General features: G+C 38.7%; 1 protein-coding gene and 1 long non-coding RNA gene across 3 annotated transcripts; both read left to right on the plus strand.

The window, feature by feature from the left end:
- The first annotated feature begins 3 nt into the window (after nt 1-3).
- LOC126976007 (TELO2-interacting protein 1 homolog) lies at nt 4-23,338 on the plus strand. The gene is made up of 11 exons (XM_050824139.1): nt 4-59; nt 3,080-3,280; nt 5,751-5,918; nt 6,466-6,690; nt 9,038-9,180; nt 11,005-11,100; nt 14,927-15,212; nt 17,365-17,662; nt 19,901-20,006; nt 22,547-22,669; nt 23,119-23,338. The coding sequence occupies exons 2-11, from the start codon at nt 3,082-3,084 to the stop codon at nt 23,323-23,325; spliced, it is 1,851 nt and encodes a 616-aa protein (XP_050680096.1). The 5' UTR covers nt 4-59; nt 3,080-3,081; the 3' UTR covers nt 23,326-23,338.
- On the plus strand, nt 200-2,916 carry LOC126976039 (uncharacterized). 2 transcript variants are annotated; one of them, XR_007731824.1, is made up of 5 exons: nt 200-320; nt 461-880; nt 1,021-1,300; nt 1,441-2,420; nt 2,841-2,916. It is a non-coding gene; the product is annotated as an uncharacterized LOC126976039 (long non-coding RNA). The 2 variants fall into 2 exon arrangements; XR_007731825.1 differs by having other exon boundaries at nt 601-880.
- Nucleotides 23,339-23,672: the final 334 nt, after the last annotated feature.

Raw genomic sequence — 23,672 nt, forward strand, 5'->3', positions numbered from 1 at the left:
CGAGTGTGTTGAGACCACCGCTGTTCTGAATGACCACTGCCCCTACACTAATACCACAGGTACTATATGAGCCTTGGCGTCTCACCGCACTCCCCAGCAGCGACGATCACTGCAAGCTGTGCGAGTGTGTTGTCACCACCGCTGTTCTGAGTGACCACTGCCCCTACACTAATACCACAGGTACTATATGAGCCTTAGCGTCTCACCGCACTGCCCAGCAGCGACGATCACTGCAAGATGTGCGAGTGTGTTGTGACCACCGCTGTTCTGACTGGCCACGCCCCCTCTGAGTGATCACTGCCCCTACACAAATACCACAGGTACTATATGAGCCTTAGCGTCTCACCGCACTGCCCAGCAGCGACGATCACTGCAAGCTGTGCGAGTGTGTTGTGACCACCGCTGTTCTGACTGGCCACGCCCCCTCTGAGTGATCACTGCCCCTACACAAATACCACAGGTACTATATGAGCCTTGGCGTCTCACCACACTGCCCAGCAGCGACGATCACAGCAAGCTGTGCGAGTGTGTTGTGACCACCGCTGTTCTGACTGGCCACGCCCCCTCTGAGTGATCACTGCCCCTACACAAATACCACAGGTACTATATGAGCCTTAGCGTCTCACCGCACTGCCCAGCAGCGACGATCACTGCAAGATGTGCGAGTGTGTTGTGACCACCGCTGTTCTGACTGGCCACGCCCCCTCTGAGTGATCACTGCCCCTACACAAATACCACAGGTACTATATGAGCCTTAGCGTCTCACCGCACTGCCCAGCAGCGACGATCACTGCAAGATGTGCGAGTGTGTTGTGACCACCGCTGTTCTGACTGGCCACGCCCCCTCTGAGTGATCACTGCCCCTACACAAATACCACAGGTACTATATGAGCCTTGGCGTCTCACCACACTGCCCAGCAGCGACGATCACAGCAAGCTGTGCGAGTGTGTTGTGACCACCGCTGTTCTGACTGGCCACGCCCCCTCTGAGTGATCACTGCCCCTACACAAATACCACAGGTACTATATGAGCCTTAGCGTCTCACCGCACTGCCCAGCAGCGACGATCACTGCAAGATGTGCGAGTGTGTTGTGACCACCGCTGTTCTGACTGGCCACGCCCCCTCTGAGTGATCACTGCCCCTACACAAATACCACAGGTACTATATGAGCCTTAGCGTCTCACCGCACTGCCCAGCAGCGACGATCACTGCAAGATGTGCGAGTGTGTTGTGACCACCGCTGTTCTGACTGGCCACGCCCCCTCTGAGTGATCACTGCCCCTACACAAATACCACAGGTACTATATGAGCCTTGGCGTCTCACCACACTGCCCAGCAGCGACGATCACAGCAAGCTGTGCGAGTGTGTTGTGACCACCGCTGTTCTGACTGGCCACGCCCCCTCTGAGTGATCACTGCCCCTACACAAATACCACAGGTACTATATGAGCCTTAGCGTCTCACCGCACTGCCCAGCAGCGACGATCACTGCAAGATGTGCGAGTGTGTTGTGACCACCGCTGTTCTGACTGGCCACGCCCCCTCTGAGTGATCACTGCCCCTACACAAATACCACAGGTACTATATGAGCCTTAGCGTCTCACCGCACTGCCCAGCAGCGACGATCACTGCAAGATGTGCGAGTGTGTTGTGACCACCGCTGTTCTGACTGGCCACGCCCCCTCTGAGTGATCACTGCCCCTACACAAATACCACAGGTACTATATGAGCCTTAGCGTCTCACCGCACTGCCCAGCAGCGACGATCACTGCAAGATGTGCGAGTGTGTTGTGACCACCGCTGTTCTGACTGGCCACGCCCCCTCTGAGTGATCACTGCCCCTACACAAATACCACAGGTACTATATGAGCCTTAGCGTCTCACCGCACTGCCCAGCAGCGACGATCACTGCAAGATGTGCGAGTGTGTTGTGACCACCGCTGTTCTGACTGGCCACGCCCCCTCTGAGTGATCACTGCCCCTACACAAATACCACAGGTACTATATGAGCCTTAGCGTCTCACCGCACTGCCCAGCAGCGACGATCACTGCAAGATGTGCGAGTGTGTTGTGACCACCGCTGTTCTGACTGGCCACGCCCCCTCTGAGTGATCACTGCCCCTACACAAATACCACAGGTACTATATGAGCCTTAGCGTCTCACCGCACTGCCCAGCAGCGACGATCACTGCAAGATGTGCGAGTGTGTTGTGACCACCGCTGTTCTGACTGGCCACGCCCCCTCTGAGTGATCACTGCCCCTACACAAATACCACAGGTACTATATGAGCCTTAGCGTCTCACCGCACTGCCCAGCAGCGACGATCACTGCAAGATGTGCGAGTGTGTTGTGACCACCGCTGTTCTGACTGGCCACGCCCCCTCTGAGTGATCACTGCCCCTACACAAATACCACAGGTACTATATGAGCCTTGGCGTCTCACCACACTGCCCAGCAGCGACGATCACTGCAAGATGTGCGAGTGTGTTGTGACCACCGCTGTTCTGACTGGCCACGCCCCCTCTGAGTGATCACTGCCCCTACACAAATACCACAGGTACTATATGAGCCTTAGCGTCTCACCGCACTGCCCAGCAGCGACGATCACTGCAAGATGTGCGAGTGTGTTGTGACCACCGCTGTTCTGACTGGCCACGCCCCCTCTGAGTGATCACTGCCCCTACACAAATACCACAGGTACTATATGAGCCTTAGCGTCTCACCGCACTGCCCAGCAGCGACGATCACTGCAAGATGTGCGAGTGTGTTGTGACCACCGCTGTTCGGACTGGCCACGCCCCCTCTGAGTGATCACTGCCCCTACACAAATACCACAGGTACTATATGAGCCTTAGCGTCTCACCGCACTGCCCAGCAGCGACGATCACTGCAAGATGTGCGAGTGTGTTGTGACCACCGCTGTTCGGACTGGCCACGCCCCCTCTGAGTGACCACTGCCTCGACACTAATACCACAGGTACTATATGAGCCTTGGCGTCTCACCGCACTGCTCAGCAGCGACGATCACGCCCCATGAGTAGAATGCATACAAGTTTATTAAGTGGTATATTTACAGGCATGTCGATGCTACCATCGGAGTCCCCTTGGCGTCAGTTCCGGAACCTCGACGACAAAGCCTGCGTGGACCGCATGCGCGACATATGCGCTCTGCTGGGTGCGGGGGACACGGCGCATCTCATCGTGGACGCGCTACTCGACATCTTCTACGAAAAGCGGGACAGCGAGCCGCTGTGCATCATGAACTGGATGGCTGCAGGTCAGCACTTTAAATTCATCATCACACTTATAACTAGAACGATTGGTTTAACCAAAGAATATATAATAATACAAGTACAGAAGTTTCACGCTACAAAATCAATTAAAGAAATTCACTCACTCAGAAAGGGACTCTTGCGTCCTTAGAATAAGGTGTAATTCAGATCGCACACCTACATTTTTATTTACCTAGAAATTGCCTCTCTTTGTATTGGTGGACTCTTACCAATTCTGACGACAATAGAGTTTTCTTCTTAACCCATAACTCTACCTACCTAGTATAAGTTCATCTTTTAAAAATTGCTTAGTTTTTTGAATAATATATACTAGCTGCCCCGACAGACGTTCTGCTTATAATAAAAAAAACTCTTGCGGGTAGAATTTCGTAAATTCTTAGCTGACCTCCACTCGGCGAACGGAATATTCCTACCAAATTTCAAGTCTCTACGCCTTATGGTTCCAGAGATATCCTGATGAGTGACTGTATATGTGGAAATCTCTTATATATGTAATTTAAATTTTTAAACAATTCTTTCATTGTCAAACCTACATTAGTTGCAGATAGCATAGGAAATAAATAGCTACCTAACTATCATGAACGGTGATTTCATTACAATAATAATCACTTTAAATTAGATTGTTGCAGGGTCTTTAGGAAGCTTAAAAAATTTAAATATTGGTCGCAATGACACTTAACATGCTTTACTTTTTTATGGTTCTCCATTTTTAAAAACTCGCGCATGCTTCACTGCTCGCTCTTGAGTTCTTTTGTGCAGGGACCGCCGCACATACTTACGATTTCGATACATACACGAGGAGTGAGACAGGCCTGACATAACATCAAGTAGCAAAAAGATATACAATTTGCTACAGCCTAAAAAATCTGGATCTTATAATAATAATATTGACACACTTTTTACACATATTATCTTGCCCCAAATTAAGCATATATAGGCTGTGTTATGAGATGCAAGACAACGATATATTTAATACAATATACTTACTTAAACATACAAATACATATTATAAACTGACATAAATACATTTAAACATCCATGACTCGGAAACAAACATCTATATTCATCATATAAATGCTTGCACCTACCGGGATTCGGACCCGGGACCTCTAGCTAAGTAGGTAGGATTGCTAACCACTCGGCTATACAGGTCGTCGCTTATGGGCCTGAGTTACGATTTTTGTGATATAAAAAGACCCAATACACACCTATTATAATAACAATGGGTGGTTCTATCACTTTGCTGGCCGTATAGGGAACAAGATCTCCAACTGGCTTTATTTAATGAAACTTTAGAGGTATTTAGCGAGTATTGCCTAATATGTAGAAGAACAGTTCTCGTGGCAGGCTTCGTCATGCTCGCTTAAATGACACTGCTTGTGGCGGTGACGTGGGACGGGTCGTTTTCTTCCCTAAAATATGATCGAGGGATGCGATGGCCGGCCCATGTGTCATCCTAACAGGCGCTTTTTGTGGTGGCAGGATGATCCTGTTATCAGAAACTGCTACATGGTTTGAAAATTAAAGTTATTTTATTTTTTTATAATCTATTATCTATCTATATATATAAAAATGAATTGCTGTTCGTTAGTCTCGCTAAAACTCGAAAAAGGCTGGACCGATTTGGCAAAGTTAGGTCTTGAATTTTTTGTGGAAGTCCAGAGAAGGTTTAAAAGGTGAATAAATAGGAAAATGCTGCTAAATTAAATAAAAACAACAAATTTGTTTTTCCTTTGATGTGTCCATACATAATTTCTATGAGAGAATTTATTGACGCACGGTTTGACAGTTCTGCTGTGAAACAATTTCATACGACAGCAGGGTGCATATTTTACTAAGTAATTTTTGATGTTATGATATATTATTGACAAATTCATATAAAAACATTATTTTATTTATTATATACAGAACAACGTCTGTCGGGTTAACTACTCGCTTATAAAATGCTCGCAAAATACCTTTATTTATTTACGGTTTGTGTTATTGATGCAGGTACTAAATGAGCTAACTTATAACTCAATAACTCTTGTGTTTTTACTTGTTTACTTTACATTTACTTTTTTTCACTTACCTACTCGTGTAAGGCATTAAGTAAGTAATTAAGTAAGTTTGACGTTTGTGTATTTTTATTGCACCACTTCACATAATATATTGTAATTGAAAATATTTGTATAAAGATGAAGCTGTAAATCTTGATTTAAAAGAGTGGCAATGAGTTTCTTGCCACTTCTTCTCACGAAAGCTCAACCTTTTCCGAAGTGGTGGTAAAAATAAAAATAAATGAAAATTTTTGACGACATTCATAAGTGACACTTCCTTGACCAGACGAATAATGTGATTTTGATTTGATTAATCATAAAAATGACATAAGGATGCTGCAGTCTTTGGCGCAGTCGTCTCGTGTGCGAATAGCGAGTTGTTCAGTGGTAAATTATTTGGTGATATTTTTGACAGCGCCAAATTCTGATCGCGCCATATCTCGGCGTTTGATAAGCACGTACATCGAGGAGAAGGTGTGGTACCTGCCCGTAGAACTGAGAGTCGACACGCCCGCTACGGTCGACGAGACGTGTGACGTCACGGTGTACAACCCTCGCGCCTGGACTAAGGACAATGTTCCAGGTATATCGGATACATTTTTACCGCATATACCACGGAGATCATCATTCTAGAGCATAAATTCCTAACCCACTGCTTTCCTTACTAACTTGACTTAGCCGAGTAGTAGGCATTATAAGTTAATGTCTATTCCTAGTGTTAATATTATAGTAATGTTTCTCGTTTGCTCACGAGTGAAACAACTAATCCTTACTATGTAGCACTACATCCGGACACGTCCGCACGCAACCAATTGCCGATTAGAACTGGCCTTCCGCTGTATTGGACATTCCTTATATATTATTATAGTACTCAACTTATATATTATAGTACTCAACGTCACACGGTTAATGTCACTGTCGATGTCGTGACAGTGACAATGATAATGATAGTTAACACATACTCTGTTAAGACTAGATGTCAGTACATTACAATTATGGTTATCAAAGTTTCTTACAAATTCGCTTATTGGTACAATTACTTTACTGGACCCTAACTCCCGGCTTGTTATATTAATATTATATTATATTAGCGCGTTATTTATCGTTCTCGAATGTTTTATTTCCGCCAGGTTTGTTTGAAGGTGCCACAGAAGTCCGTTATACTGACATCAGCTACCAAACTCCGCGTGTCCGCGAATCCAACCCGCATGCTTGCCGTACACCAGCGCAGGCCCGGCAAAACATGATCCTCATGTGTCTACTCACTGAGGGTGTGGGAATGATGGCCCGGAGACTGGGGGAGGAGTTCCAACCGTACCTCATGAGGACACTGTGTCTCGTATTAGAGAGGGTAGGTCAGTATAATTGGATTTTTTTGGATTGCAGTAATTTACCAATGCAGAAACACGGAATAGTAGAAATAATAATATTGAGACACTTTTTACACAAATTATCTTGCCCCAAATTAGATTAGATAAGATAGCGATATATTTAATACAATATACTTACTTAAACATACATAAATACATTTAAACATCCATAACTCGGAAACAAACATTCATATTCATCATATAAATGCTTGCACCTACCGGTATTCGAACCCGGGACCTCTAGCTTAGTAGGTAGGATCGCTAACCACTCGGCTATACAGGTCGCCAAATACAGAAATAAATACTTTTATTCGATAGCTATATAAAAGCCATAAAAGAATCTCAAAGTATTTAAAAAAATCCGCGTCCGTTCAGTTTGTCGGATTTTTTTGACGAAACTTGACTACTAACAATTTAGTGTTTGCACTATGCCGTCATAGGTCCTAACAATAAACACACTTATAGGTAGGTTAAATTCGTTCTCGCTATATAACTCAGTCGCTTCTCAAATGTTTAAATTACGCATATTTTTTTGCACTTTTTATATATAAGTTCTAGTTAATTACTAGGCATGCAAAAAAGAGTACAATAAATTATTTTGTATATGTGAAATACTACCGATTGAACAGAAAGTCGAATGTTTAATAGGCGTGGAATACTACTATAGTGATAGGTATAAAGAGACTCTGCATAATAAATATAATACTAGAAGGGTTAGGGAACAAAAGTTAATTAATAATAAAATATCAAATTATTAAGGTAAACGTACAGATAGATATATATACCTAAGTATTTAATAATATAGACATATTAAGACAGACCCCCAAGATAAACATTGGATTACTTAAGAAAAAGCAAAGAAGAATGTATTATTAGACAATATTAGGTAATAAGTATAGAAATATAATATATCATAATAATATAGTTACTCGCAGCTTGCATTGTTATAAAAACATACCATAAAATGGTTCTAAAATTAAAATTTGTATATGATTAGGTTATTAGTAGGTCATGTATAAAATTAATGAGCGCATCTCGCCGATAAACATAACGTTTGGCGAGTAAATAAATGTAATTTAAATGTAAGTTGATATATGTTAATAAAAAAAAAACGTACTATACATGTAGGCAATGCACGTTACGACGTGATACGTAAAACGAAACCGAAATGTGGAACATGCCACAAATTACACCATAGTAAGCTTCGACTGTTGTCAGTTTGCTGTTCACAACAGTTGATTAAAAATATTCTTGGTCAATATGCAGCAATGTAAATATAACATTAGTTATTATTACATTTATTCAGCTTAAGTTCGATTAGGACAGTGACAGTTGACACAGTACTAAGAAGAAAAGAGTGCTTACATTGTCTTTAAGCACACTTTTGCCGTTTCGCTATCAGACTGCTAATGATATTAATATATCATTGGTGCTACTCAAAATGAAATCAAAAATATTGATGCCGGCATCATTTATAATTAATATTTATTGAAAGATATTTCACTTTTATATACACTAACTAGCGGACCCGACAGACGTTGTCCTGTACACACGTCCTAAATTTGAAAAATCGGTCCAGCCGTTAGGTGGAGGTCACTAACATACATGCACATGGGCAGGATATTTATATATGGACAGAATTGAGAATCTACACGATTCCATTCTAATTCACTGGAACACACAAAAAATCATCAAAATCGGTCCAGTCGTTTAGGAAGGTAGTTCAATTGTGAATCTAAACCATCCTCGAATCCACTTGAACACACACAAAAAAAATCTTTCAAATCGGTCCAGCCGTTTAGGAGGAGTTCACTGTCAACACACATACAGAAGAATTATATACTTATACTAGTGGACCCAACAGACGTTGTCCTGTACACACGTCTTAAATTTGAAAAATCTGTCCAGCCGTTAGGAGGAGTTCACTAACATACACATGAGCAGGAGAATTATATTATATGGACGTAATTGAGAATCTAAACGAATCTCAAATTCACTGAAACAAACAAAAAGTCATCAAAATCGGTCCAGCCGTTTAGGAGGTAGTTTAATTGGGAATCTAAACCATTCTTGAATCCACCCGAAGACACACATCAATCTCAAATTCACTGGAACACACAAAAATCTCATCAAAATCGGTCCAGCCGTTCAGGAGGTAGTTCAATTGTGAATCTAAACCATTCTCGAATCCACCTGAAGACACACAGAAAGTTTCAATAAAATCGGTCCAGCCGTCTAGGAGGAGTTCAGTGACATACACACGCACACAAGAATTATATATATAAAGATATCCTGGATTATCGACACACGTTAATATAATGTTGACAACCAGGAAGCCGATACGAATTACTTCACCTGGCTGGATTAAAGGCCCTGGACGATATATCTGCTTCAGGCGGTCATGGATCAATCGCGGAGCTGATCGCGAAAAACGCTGACTACATCACCAACCAGATCACCAGGCGAATTAAGAAGGTACTGTAGTACTTTAAAATAATGTAGTACTTTTAAGAAAAAAATCCGTAATTTTCTGTTCTCTTGGCGTATTCATAGTAGTGCAAGAGCCAGCGAACCCCAGACCTTCGTTTTTTTATAAAAGCTGTAAGTTGTCAGCACATGCTCCCAACACAGGTAAGAACGATGGACCATTATGAAGTTTGGGTTACCGTGGCTTTGGCAGGTGAACGGTGCTAAATGTGTTTAAAAAAACCCATCTAAATTCACCAAGTAATAAATTATGATTTTGGGGTATTGAAGGTAATACCTTCAGAATATTATTAAAAATCATGTCATGCATTGCCAGAAAGTTAAATTCGTGGCAACCCCTTGACAGACACCTTATATTTACATGAATTTATAATTTGACTAACGTGATAGTATAAAAGCTGTTTATATATATATACTTGGGTAAGAATTAGATAATGTTTCCTCTTTGGCCAGAAATTTTTGATAGTTCCAAGTTTTTTTTAAATAACGAAGGCTCATGGACTCTTAGGCCATATGTTTGTAGATGATGTAGATGTAGGTGTAGTTGTAGTGTGTTCGTGCCTGGTTATACTCTTTCTAACAAGGTTTTATAGATAACTTATTCATTAATCTGACAACAAACAGATAACAATCGAAAATCTAAATTTTAACGAATGTCAAATCTCAATATATAATTGTCAATAAACGTACTTTTTATGTTTATACTGTGTCTCATCACTATCTTACACGTGCGAATGACATAGCGATATAATGTTAACGGCGGTCTGAGAAACATAAAAGGGCGGGCCGTGCTTTAGCGTAGGGTCAGTAGCGTATCCTCTTTAGGTTGAATTGTGTGTGGTGAAGAGTATCTATGTGGATTGGACTAGCGTAGAGATTGGATTTTAATAACAGGATTTATGTGAGCCCTGAAAGACTGAGACATTGAAAAACTGTTCTCCGCTTCGCCTATATAGGGCAACATTAACAATAGTAATTCAGGTAAATTGCCCATAAAAGATCAAATTTTTGCTGAACTGACACTTGCCTTACAAAATACAAAATGCTTATTTCCTTTACCAAGTATGTACATAAATCAACATCCATGATTGGAGCCTCTTTTTAAGCAATAGCGCCTGTGTTAGAAGAATCTTCTCTTACATAACTGTAAAATATAAAATCATAAGCATATTCTAAATACTAAGAAATAGAATTACTTAAATCGCTTTTTAAACATTTTCTTAATGTTTATAAGTTCTTTAGTTTGTCATAGTTGTTGTCAGATTGGCACAATACTAATAGTGTAATATAATATTAGTAGCTTAAGATATAATAAAAGTTATTTCTATATCATACCACTGAATTGATTACAATATAATTTATTTAATAAATCTCCAAATAATGCTCTTTTAAATTATGTTTTATTTTTATTATGATAATTAATTTTTATTTAATTAATTTTTAGAGAAGTTCAATTGCAAACTACACCTTACTCCGGCTCGAAGGACCATATATTTGGTTGACGACTTTTAACTTACTAAAATAAAAAAGTTGTTGAATAATCTAACGTTTATGGACGATTCTCTTCTAGATCAATTATTTCTAAAAGTCACACATACAGAAGCAGAACAGCGTAAGAGTGGTGGTAAATTTTCTAACGTTTTGAATAAATACAGGAAGGGTTAGTTGTGTTTAATAAATCATAATTCAAGGAGTGCTACAGGCATCCCGGACTCTTTCTTTTTCTTTAAGTTTAAGTCTAAAGGTTATATATTTTTTTAACATTTCTCTGAATGTGTTATTCGCTGAAGCATGTGTTTGATATGTTTTCAGGCTTGGAATACGAAGTCAGCTCTGGAGATCCTGTCCGTGGTGATTGATTTCAGCGACGCTGCTATACTGGACTATCTGTATGCGATCATTGGCGATGTAAGATAAATTAATTTGTAGCGAAAGTGTTGAACGTGCCTTTGGGATAGTTGTATGTTAATAATAATCACCGATCGTTTTTTTGTGGAGAGAAAACAGCTGCTTAATATTTTTTTCATCTCTTTTTTACATATGTACTTGTGGACCCGACAGACGTTGTCCTGTACACATGTCTTAAATTTGAAAAATCTGTCCAGCCGTTAGGAGGAGTTCACTTACATACACATGAGCAGGACAATTGTATTATATGGACGGAATTTAGAATTTTAACCAAACTCAAATTCACTGGAACACACAAAAAATTATCAAAATCGGTTCAGACGTTTAGGGGGTAGTTCAATTGTGAATCTAAACCATTCTCGTATCCACCTGACGACACACACCAATCTCAAATTCACTGGAACACACAAAAAAATTATCAAAATTGGTCCAGACGTTTAGGATGTAGTTAAATTGTGAATCTAAACCATTCTCGCATCCACCTGAAGACACACAAAGTTTCATTAAAATCTGATTTTCAAGATAATCCAGATTCGGAGGAGTTCAGTTACAGCAGACGCACAAAAGAAATATATATATTACTAGCTGACCCAGCAAACGTTGTATTGCCGATATTAAACCGCGTAAAAAATAAAAAAGTAACCGTATTTTTTAATGCTGACTCATAATCAAATTTAAAAAAAAAATTAAAAAATAAATTTGTCGTGGACCACCCTTAACATTTCGGGAGATGAAAAATAGATGTTGTCCGATTCTCAGACCTACCCAATATGCACTCAATATTTCATGAGAATCGGTCAAGCCGTTTCGAGGAGCTTAACTACAAACACCGCGACATGAGAATTTTATATATTAGAAGATGTTGGGGACGCCAAAGCGCTATTTACACTGAATGACCGCTAAGTACGGCTTTCGCTTGTCGCCGCTCAAACAGTCCGGAGATCCATTGTAATGGTGGCATGTATGCCTACTCCGACCTTCCCCAACACTTCCTTACACATTTAAACTCATATATGAACTTTTTACGTTTCATATTTTGTACTCCACATTTTTTCATCAGAGGGGGCAAATGGACGAGTTGCTTATCTGATTTAAAGTCCAGGCGCCTATCCCGCATCCAGCAATAACAGGTCAGGCCGTACCGTACGACAGCCCGAGCACGACGGACCCCTGTGTCGACCGTTCCGCTGTATTGAATGTCCACGTGTTTCGAAATGTGGCCGTATTTATGAGGCTCGGTGCACGTGCACGTGTTTTCAATTCGTGTTGTAGTATTTGCGCCGATATATACAATTTTAATTTGTTCCAAAATTCCGTATGCATTCCGTCAGAGCGCTCTTACTAACTGAGCAAACCGTCCGAGTTACGCATCGCATCGACCGAAATTTTGGTATCTTCTTCAACTCTTAGGTTGAGGTTGGAGGTCTATTCAAATTCAAATTCAAATATTTTTATTCAAAATAGGATTTATAATCACTTATTGAACGTCAAAATCTACCACCCATTCAAAAGAGACTGCCTCAGACCTGAGAAGAATGGGCGCAAGAAACTCAGCGGGCTTTTTTTTTTATATAAAATATGGATTACAATGTAATATCGTACAATAAACATTAATAATTAAAGAGCCTGAGGGTGTTCGCTTTAATCCCAGTCCGTGGTGTCATTAAGAAAATCGTTTATGCTATAATAACCTTTCCCACACAAACGTTTTTTAACAATTCTTTTAAATTTCGTAACACATTTGTTTTGTACATTTTCTGGGATCATATTGTAGAAGCATATACATCGCCCAACAAAAGACTTACTAACTCGACCCAACCGAGTAGTAGGCATAACAAGTTTATGTTTGTTCCTCGTGTTAACATTATGAATGTCACAGTTTCTAGAAAATTCCTCAATGTGCTTATGAACATACAAAACATTATCAAAAATGTATTGAGAAGCCACAGTCAAAATGTTTATTTCTTTAAATTTTTCTCTTAATGATTCTTTAGGACCTAGGTTATAAATCGCGCGAATAGCCCTCTTCTGCAGCACAAAGATAGTATTAATATCGGCCGCACTGCCCCATAACAATATACCATAGGACATAATACTATGAAAATAACTAAAGTATACTAATCTCGCCGTATCTATGTCAGTTAACCGTCTGATTTTCTTAACCACATATGCTGCAGAACTAAGCCTATTCGCCAATCCTTCAATATGGGTATAAAAATACTATACTCCTTATAATAATAATAAAATATTTATTTACTAAAAACTTAGTACAAAAAAAAAACTACGTTTAAAAAATGACTTCAAAAACTGAAAAGTATCATATAACTAAAAATGTAATTGAATACACCTCTTACGCAAACCTTTACCTTTAATATTAATAAAATACTGTTATTTATATGTGCTACCTATTGATAGGTTTTAAGTCAGTGCCAAGCCCTAAACAAAACAAAACTTAATATTATAAATAGCTTACTTACTGTAATTATTTAGGTTGTCTGGCCACACGTGTCTGTCCGCGTAGTTTCTTTTGTTCTAGACTAAGCTATCCCGCTCAAAGTCACGCGTGGCGAGTGTAGGTACCTTTATTACATTTGGCTTGGCACCGTCTTCAAAGCTATCAATATGTAGCGCATACAAATAATAGTATTTTATTAATATTAAAGGTAAAGGCTTGCAGCATAAGAGGTGTATTAAATTAAATTTTTAGTTATTTGATACTTTTCAGTTTTTGAAGTCGGTTTTTTAAACGTAGTTTATCTTTTATTTTTTACGTTTTAGTGCCACTTAATAATAATATATAATCAACCTGAATGAAAACTCCAAAAAAAATCCGTACACAGAAATCAATTATGTCATCCAGGTAGACGAAAATTTTCATATAAATGTTCATAAAATTAAAACTACTGGGTCATACTATGTAAAATTTTTATGGGACCAAATGGCATCTATTTCGCATCAAATAAAAGAAGAATTACGTAAATCGGATCATGAATCTCAGAATAATCGGTGTACATACATAAAAACAGTTAAAAATAGAACAATACTTAAAATTAAAATGAAACATAAACATAATAAAATACAATTAGATCCAACATCGGCCGCAAATAGACACAAACTCGGCTGACACACATATTTTGTATGTCCAGCGCCGATGTTCCGCTTGAGCCATTGTGTGTCCTCGTAGCAGTCCCAACACTTATACGCTATATATAGACTAGTATACATTTTTTTACATTTTATTTTATTTTTTTTATTTATTATTGATTATTGTGAAGACGTTTTGATTTGCGACATTCTCGGTGTAACCAGTACCTCTGTGACATAACGTCGCATCTGAAGGTTGATCGCTCTGTGGTACAACTCAAGTGTCAACCAACTGTCAACTATATATTCATATTCATATTAATTTATTTGCTATTAAATAGGTCTTACATAGGTAATTAATTTGGTCTTAAAATAGCTCCTATTTAGCCATTACCAATAGCATGCAAACTTGGTCTTGGGCAAAAATTTTTATTACAATATAAATTAATTTATTTTATATAACACAAAATTAAAACTTTATACAATACAAAAAAAAATTAAAGTCAAGATAAGAATAATCCACCTAGAAAGCAATGTCAAAATCCTTTACTCTTTGTGGTCAAAAAACTCTTCTATAGAATAAAATGTGTTTTGAAGAAGCCAACTGTGTAAGGATACTTTAAATCTTGAAAAAGGTAACAACTTAAATGAATCCACTAATATATACATTTAATACCGAATATATTCGTTTCAATTAACAGATAATAGTTATAATAAACCAATATTATTTTTTTTACCACAGCTATTGAGTCAGTGCTGTGAGTTACACGCCCAGAACTACCTATACACGTACCTGCAAGTGTTTGACGTCTTCGTGCTCCGACTGGGTCGGTGGTTCCCACAGACGGAGATACAAACAGAAGCACAATCCAACATTGATATACTCAGTGACTTGATGCAGTATATCAAGAACGAGGAAGAAATTGAGAGGCTGTTGAAGGAAGAGGAAGGCAAGACTGCGGAGGAGATGTATACAGAAGATGTGGCGAAGAAAGACGTTGCTACGGATGGCGATGAAACAGTCACAAGTAAGTCACAATACGCGCACGCCCATTTCTAAGATTTTACTGATGTCTCAATATAGTTTTGACAATGTACTGTATGTACATAGGCACATAAGTGAATTTGCTAGAAACTGTCATAACCATAACACCAGGAACAGACCTAACCCCCGAGGTGCCAATCAGACGTCCAACGTCTGCTATCAAAACTACCGTTGAGTGCTAAACCAGACGTCGTACGTCTGCTTGGCACACAACGGTAGCAGATATTTTTTCCGTTAAATATGCACAGAGTAAGACAAGCTACACGATATACCACAAGAAAGGTAATTTAACAGACTATAAAAGTATGAATATTTAATTTTAAAAATAATGAAATGAAATCTGTAGGTAAATCTAAAAAAATCATAAAAAATGCATGACAGCCCTACTTTAAACGAAATTTGTTCAAATTACGCAGTATCTATTGTTTATGTAATCTAACAAAGCGCTAGCTTGTTTAATAACAAAAGCATTTACGTTCGTTTTTATAAACAAGCCGAAACACTTCAAAAGCAATAAATTTTATTGTAACACGAGCCTGTTGAAATTGACGTCGGTAACGCGCGGCGGCTTAAGACGGGAATGTGTGCCACGCGCTTTATGGCAGCTTTAGCCACTGACGGGATAAACTTATAATGCATACTACTCGGCTAAGTCGGGTTAGTAAGTCTTTTGAGGGGATTCAAAACAAATGTATTACGAAATTGAAAAGAATTGTATTTGGTGTTTTAAAGGTTAACATAATATGGTTAAATAAGGTTAAAATAACATAAAAGTTTAACTGTACCACATTCTTTTGTAACCATATTTTGTATGTAAAAAAAAGGAAGCCGCTGAGATTGTTGCGCCCGTTCTTCTCAGGTCTAAGGCATATTTTTGGAATGGGTGGTAGTTTTTGACTTTCAATAAGTGTATCACATTCTATTTTGAATAAAAATATTCGAATTTGAATCTATCTACTAACCCCCTTATTCATAATGGTCCGCTAACTTTTAACCCCCGCTTAGGAGTGTTTTTTCTCATTCTGACTTAGGTCAATAGAAGAAGACAGAGTGAGAATTAGCAATGCTTTAAGTTAGCAGACTATTATGAATAAGGGGGTTAAAGTTTACAGGAAAACTTATGAATTATTTTATTTTATTTATATAATTAATTACAATTATTGATTGGTCTTAAATTATAAATAATGATAATTAAATGAATAGTTAACAACAACCACGTGTTTTGCGAAGAGATTCACTTCGTGGTATAATTACTGGCTACAGTTTTCCCGAAGAGCTACAACTTAGGGACCTTCAAACATAAAGCATACACTTTAAAGGCCGGCACCGCATCCCTTGACCCCCCTGGTTTCTCGGATGTCCATAGGCAGCCTCACCACTTCCTATAACCTGAGGCTCTTGCCTGTTTGCCCTTTCCTCTATAAAAAAAAGTCAAACTCAGCATTTACTTTTATCCATACTAGGACTTTAATGTTAGTTATTAAGTTAAACGTTGAAATCTGAAGACACCGCCTATAAAAACTCAGCTTCTTTTTGTAAATTACATTATAATAAAATTTATTCATCAAATAGCTGTTCTAGTTCTCATATGAAACATACAAAAAATGCCTTGCCAGCTGTATGAATGCATATTGTATGAGTATTCAATATTATATTGCATTTAATTAAATCAATTTAACATCATTATTATCTTTTGAGAACCAGTTGTATGTTGTGACTTTGAAGCTTTTTTTCCAGTGGAAGGCTCCTTTCCACCGGATGCCGGCTAGATTATGTGAAGCAGTAATGTGTAAACATTATTGTGTTTCGGTCTGAAGGGCGCTGTAGCTAGTGAAATTACTGGGACAAATCAGACTGAACATCTTTTTCAACTTTCAGTTGTAGTGCCGCTGAGAATTATTGGGCATTTTAATGGGCAGGGCGTATCAATTACCATCAGCTGAAAGTCCTGCTCGTCTCGTCCCTTATTTTCATTACAAAAACATAAAAAAAAGCTGATGTTATTTTTTTTAATAACAAATTTTTATGGACGACCCGGGACTCGAACCCTCGACATCTAGCGTTCCATGCCTGTGCTCTTCAAAAAATATTTGTTTTCAAATCTATCACTATAACATATTATTATTTTGTTTTAGAGGACGCCCCTCCCCTCCCGTGGCACGTAGAAGCGGCTAAATCGATAATCCAGCGGTGCGTGCACTTCATACACAGCGAGAAGCGGGACGTGGCCGTGTTTAGCATGCAGGTGGTGGGAGATGCACTGCCCCTCCTGGAAGGTCACGACGACGAGCTGCTGCCGCTGGTGCACCAGCTCTGGTCGCCGCTGGTGGAGCGGCTCATGGCTGACGACCACGTCGTGAAGCGGCACGCCATAGAGCTGCTCGTCACCATGGCACATCACGCCAAAGACTTTCTGAGAGCGAGGGCGACCAAGTACGTTCCGGCCGTATTATCATTTTTTCTATGAAAATAAGGGACGAGACGAGCAGGACGTTCAGCTGATGGTAATTGATACGTCCATTACAATGCAGTGCCGGTCAGGATTCTTGAAAATCCCCAATAATTCTGAGCGGCACTAACTGTGCTCGTCACCTTGAGACATAAGATGTTAAGTCTCATTTCACTAGCTACGGCGCTCTACAGACCGAAACACAGAAATGCTTACACATTACTGCTTCACGGCAGAAATAGGCGCCGTTGTGTTACCCATAATCTAGCCGGCATCCTGTGCAAAGGAGCCTCCCAATGGTAAATCATATCATATTTTTACACGCTTTTTATTAGCTTCACCTGTATGTATTTTTGTTATTAACCGACTCATTTTGGTGCGATTTTGACCCACTTTAAACGGCCAGATTTCGTTTAAACTGATGACAATTCATTATTATAATAAAATTATCCCATTTTTCAATTTGCAAAATATGATTTTTGTTAATCTATATAATTTTTTCATTTATCGTCGATAAGGCAGGATTGGTGTTCCTTTTAAATTTCAACCATTATCTTTTCAATCAAAGCGTGTTTTTTAGTTTTTTTTACTATATTACTTTTTTTTATTAAACTAGCTGACCCAGCAAACCTTGTATTGCCATATAAAGTAATAATAATAAAAATCTATTTTTAAAATTTTTGGGGTAAGTATAAAAAATAGATGACGACCGATTCTCAGACCTACCAAATATATCGCACTTGAATTATTGTATTCGATTGCCATCTTGCAACCCTATAGCGGTTTCGTGGAACCCTATAGAAATCGCGATACAAAAATAGTTGTAGATCGTAGAAGGGCAAAAATTTGAAGTTTTATGTATTTTTCAATGCTGAATCATAATAAAATTAATTACAAAAAAAAATTGTCAAAAAAAAATAAAAAAAAATATTTTTAGGGTGGGTCACCCTTATCATTTAGGGGGATGAAAAATCGGTCAAGCCGTTTCGAAGGAGTTTAACTACAAACACCGCGACATGAGAATTTTATATATTAGATAACATACTATATGCAATGATGTCTCTTGCGGACTAGACGTGGGAAGGCGAATTGGCATGGCAAAAAGCGCGATGTCCCCCCTGGTTAAGGTGTGGGCAGATAGAGTGATCTCCCTGAAAACTAAAATCAGCAAACTAAAGTATGTAAGGAGCCTAGTTTTCTCAATATTCTTATATTGCGGATAATAAAATGTAAAAAAAAGTAACTCAACCCTTCTCGTCGACTTACCCTATTTCTCAGGCGGCCATATGCATTATTTCTACGCATAAACGATCAACAAAATGACTTAGATTGCTTGGTAGTAAAAAATCCTGTGGAATAGTAAATCACATATAATTATTTTAATAATATTTATTATGTATGTATATTGTATGGCAAATAAATCTATGCAACTTGAAACGATAATAGCCACGACAGCTTACAAGGTGACGTTGAGAATATCGTAAAAGTGACGTTTGATTGTTTGTCGAATTCGAATATTCGTCTCTGACATTTTCAACTAAGAGTAGGGTTAGAGCCGATAATATCGAAAAAGGTTTCGTTCGTTCAATCGTCGTTTCGACATTGAATACGATGTAACTAAGAGTAGGATTCGACACGACTAATGCCACGATATATCGAATATCGATTTTAGAAGTAGGCCCACTGGACTGCGCACCGCACAAATATTTCACAATATGAACTGGGGGTCATCGCGAGACCTTCGACCATCTGCCTCTGTAGGATCTTTGACTATTTCGGTCACATCGCCAGAAAGAAAAGCGACAACCTAGTTTCAGAGAAACTAACAGGAAAAATACAAGGTAGCGAGTGAAAGACAGGAGTGTGATGCGTTGGAGCGATCAGATCCGCGACACCGCCAATAAAAACGTCCGTTAACATAAAGGCCGTAACAACTGGAAAGCGATCATCCGGAAAATAATTCGTGAAGGTTCAGCCATGAGTCAAACGACACGACTTGAAACCTTTTGCAGCTTAAAATTTGCGGCTTTTAAAAAATATTTAAAAGGTTACATATATATTATTTTTGCATTCACATAGAATTGTTTTCCGTAAAGCATTCAATAGCCTAACAAATGGAAAAACACTTGATACATTTTCACATATATAAGTCTTTACAAATTATAGACAAGTGCAACAAAGCGGTTTTAAACGGCTTAAAGACGCAGTGTTATTTATTCCAGGGATGTTTTGCAGCCCCTGTATAAAATCTTGGCCCGTCTCTCCAATGAAAGTCGACGGAAGGACAAGGGCTCCTCGTACAGGTGGTCACCGGACTTCTCGCTACAGGTAAGATATGTATATCACAAATACTGTAGTACAGATGCCCTTCTGATTCAAATTCAAATATTTTTATTCAAAATAGGATTTATAATCACTTATTGAACATCAAAATCTACCACCCATTCAAAAGAGACTGCCTCAGACCTGAGAAGAATGGGCGCAAGAAACTCAGCGGGCTTTTTTTTATATAAAATATGGATTACAATGTAATATCGTACAATAAACATTAATAATTAAAGAGCCTGAGGGTGTTCGCTTTAATCCCAGTCCGTGGTGTCATTAAGAAAATCGTTTATGCTATAATAACCTTTCCCACACAAACGTTTTTTAACAATTCTTTTAAATTTCGTAACACATTTGTTTTGTACATTTTCTGGGATCATATTGTAGAAACATATACATCGCCCAACAAAAGACTTACTAACTCGACTCAACCGAGTAGTAGGCATAACAAGTTTATGTTTGTTCCTCGTGTTAACGTTTGGACCACTTCACTTAACTTAGTATAGTAGCGTAATAGACGAACAATGTGTGAGAGTGAGATAACTATCCTTATACAAAAACCTAGGTGTGAGAAAGATGGGATAGATGGACCGTTTAAAACCATTTTGAAACAATTTAGTGTCCATTAGTCTCCTGTCAAATTTACTATTTTTATCGTAATTGTTCTGTGTTTAAACGGATATTAATTATTTATATAATGTTGTCGTATTCTGTGTTAGATTGTGTTGTTATCTACAGCAACAATCCAAATAGAGAAACATTTCATAGGTAAATACTGATTCTTCTATACTGCTTTCGTAGTGCTTATTTTCGTAGAACATATTCAGTAAAATGTTTTGTATAACATTTTATATACGCGGTAAATACGCTCTATCTATTATAATCTAAAGATTATATTAATTAAAAAAAAGTGTTAGAAAATAAAATATTGTATACGTGTATATGACGCCGATATCGATATCTGTTATAGGGATTGTCTAAAAGCAAAATACTACACACTTTACTAACACATCTGTAAAACTAGCACACATGACAATTTTAAATTTAGTCACACCGTAATGAGGAGTAAATAAGTCTTTGTTTATTACGCTAGTGTACTATGTTTATGGTTTGGACTCAACAGGCATCTTCTAACTCTTTAGGAATCATATGGATTTGGCCAAATCAATACCTCACTTCCAAAGTATAACAAGTCTTAAATTCAGTAAGTTTGAGATACGTTTGGGAAATTGTTCCTTCAACGATAACCCACCATTATCAAAGAGAAACAAGTCGATAAGGAATGAAGTTTAGTTGTTACTTCCAACATATCTTCAAAAGTCTAGGATATCTTCGTTATATACAGTATATATAAAATTCAGTATATACAACTACAATCTATGTTTTTAAACTTTTGTTATCGCGGAACTAACATATATTAACATTAATTTGATGCCGATATTTCGATCCAATTGCATGAATCGTTGTCGCGACGGAACTCAATTGGAACTATTGGATCAAAATATCAGAATAATTCGAATTGTTTTTTAAAGTTTCAGAACCCTTTGAATTGTTACTCTTTGGAACTGAGGTATCGACATGATGATTGTGTGCAGTCATGGCTGACAGTATTTTTTTATTAATTTTAAAATTGCTAAGTGTGTGAATAAAATATATAAGTACCTAATATGTAATAATAATAATGTTATTATGTAGGATATATTACTGTGATTGACACCGCGATTTCATCTTAAGAAGCTAACATAGAACAATTGTGCCATATGTCACAAAAGATTGACATCGATAATGTTCTGGATGACAGCATCATTCAGCCAATACGAGATTCGACCATATTTGAAAGAAGATAACGACCCGCACCACGATACCATCATCCGGATGATCGTATCTTGACAGAGGCTTCCCCCCAAATATCGCCATGACGATCAGTCCTGCGCTGCCCTCATCTAACGTATTCCGGCGATCTTGACCAGATCATCGGTCCATCTTGGTAGGCCCCCCTACCAACACAACGACTTCCCACGAAGCCTGCCTAAGCCAAATAAAAACAAAGAATGTGGTCTCAATAAATACCTCTACTTAGAATAGAAGATGAACATTTTGACTAAATTTATATTAAATTTAATCTATAACGACTAACATTTATAAAAAAATTAAAACAAAAAAGAAACTTATTATTATTGTGAATCAGATATTTTGTGGAAATATAAGGCAAGTGTGTGTGGGCAAGTCGGTCGCGGGAGACCTCGTAGAACTTCGTCGACCAAATTGGAGACGTTTTGAGAAAAGGAAAGGTTCGGAGCACCCGCAACCGGCGAGCATGTATGAAAAGAGTAATTAATGTAGAGGAAGCACGTGAGGTTTGTAAGGATAGAATCAAGTGGCATTCTATTGTCTCTGCCTACCCCGACAGGAACAAGGCGTGACTGTATGGATGGATATTTTGAGTGTTTAAAATTTCATGATAGTCGATTGAGCAGTTAAGGTCGAAACTACTCACATTTGGGTTTATAATATTAGTTAGGATTATCAATGATGGTCTGCAGATGACTGCGATGACTCACCTACCCGCGCTGGTGGAGGACTTGGCTCTGAACGACATCGGCGTGGAAAGCGCCATGTGTTGCGCACACGAGTACTTGTCCAAGGATCAACCCCGACCGCTGCAGGTTGGTGTAAAATAATATTTTATCAATAAATATCTTTCGATACAAAAATATAAGGGATTATGGTATGAAACTCTTCTAACAAAGGTCCAAAGGTGCGTTGCCGAATATTATTTGTGCTGTACTGAAAAATTAAATAACAAATTGTAAGGTAAAATGTATCTATTACATCAAAATGTTTATCCTTGTTATCTGTACATTTCTGCCATCTTGCAAATTATCTTCAGTTTTTTTTAATGGAAAAAGGAGGACAAACGAGCGTACGGCTCACCTGGTGTTAAGTGATCACCGCCGCCCACATTCTCTTGCAACACCCTTAGGAATCACACGAGCGTTGCCGGCCTTTAAGGAAGGACCTTATTATGTCTGTGATAGAACTCTTGAAACCTGAACTCAACAAACTCTTTGAATGCACTTAAAAACATCCCATTATAACAATGTATCGCGTGCAGGAGCTGGCGGTTGTGTTCTTCCAACGGATGTTGGTATACCGTCGCGGCGCCTGCTGGTTGTTTCTGCGGCGACTCTGTCAGAACGAGTTGGAGGCGGTGCCCCCCGCCCGGGCCCCTCTCTCACTCGCGACTGTTATATGCGTGCCGCACCAGGCGCCCGTCGAATTCGACAGCAATGTTAAAGCCATATTCGGTATTAAAAGTTAAATGCATTAATTGACTTTTAATTTTATTTACCTCCCCCCGCCCCTCCAATTTGAAACGTGGCCTAAAATACGGTCAATATATTCACTCTGAACTTGAAAATTTGTCTTAAAATTGCTTCAGTTCAATTCAGTATCGTTATAGCCCCGAGATAAGGAAGTAAATAAAAGAAAATCAAGCGTTTCCTAAAAGTGATAAGTTACCTATCACTTTGAAATTCTATATGTGTGCAATTGTCATTGAGACAATTTGAATATCGTTTCAAAGGTTCTCGGGATGACAGTACGAAGAAGACAGAAGAAATTTGGGATTATTTTTTAAATCTAAGATGTCCGATCCCAAGCGCAGGA

Source organism: Leptidea sinapis, chromosome 39 (assembly GCF_905404315.1).
Source record: "Leptidea sinapis chromosome 39, ilLepSina1.1, whole genome shotgun sequence".
Taxonomy (NCBI): Eukaryota; Metazoa; Arthropoda; class Insecta; order Lepidoptera; family Pieridae; genus Leptidea; species Leptidea sinapis.

What these genes read in the sequence shown, in the direction of transcription:
- LOC126976007 (XM_050824139.1), top strand. Translation starts at nt 3,082, where the DNA reads ATGTCGATGCTACCATCGGAGTCCCCTTGGCGTCAGTTCCGGAACCTC. An exon ending in CATGAACTGGATGGCTGCAG is followed by an intron (nt 3,281 to 5,750) that starts GTCAGCACTTTA and finishes TATTTTTGACAG; the next exon opens with CGCCAAATTCTGATCGCGCC. An exon ending in TCACCAGGCGAATTAAGAAG is followed by an intron (nt 9,181 to 11,004) that starts GTACTGTAGTAC and finishes ATATGTTTTCAG; the next exon opens with GCTTGGAATACGAAGTCAGC.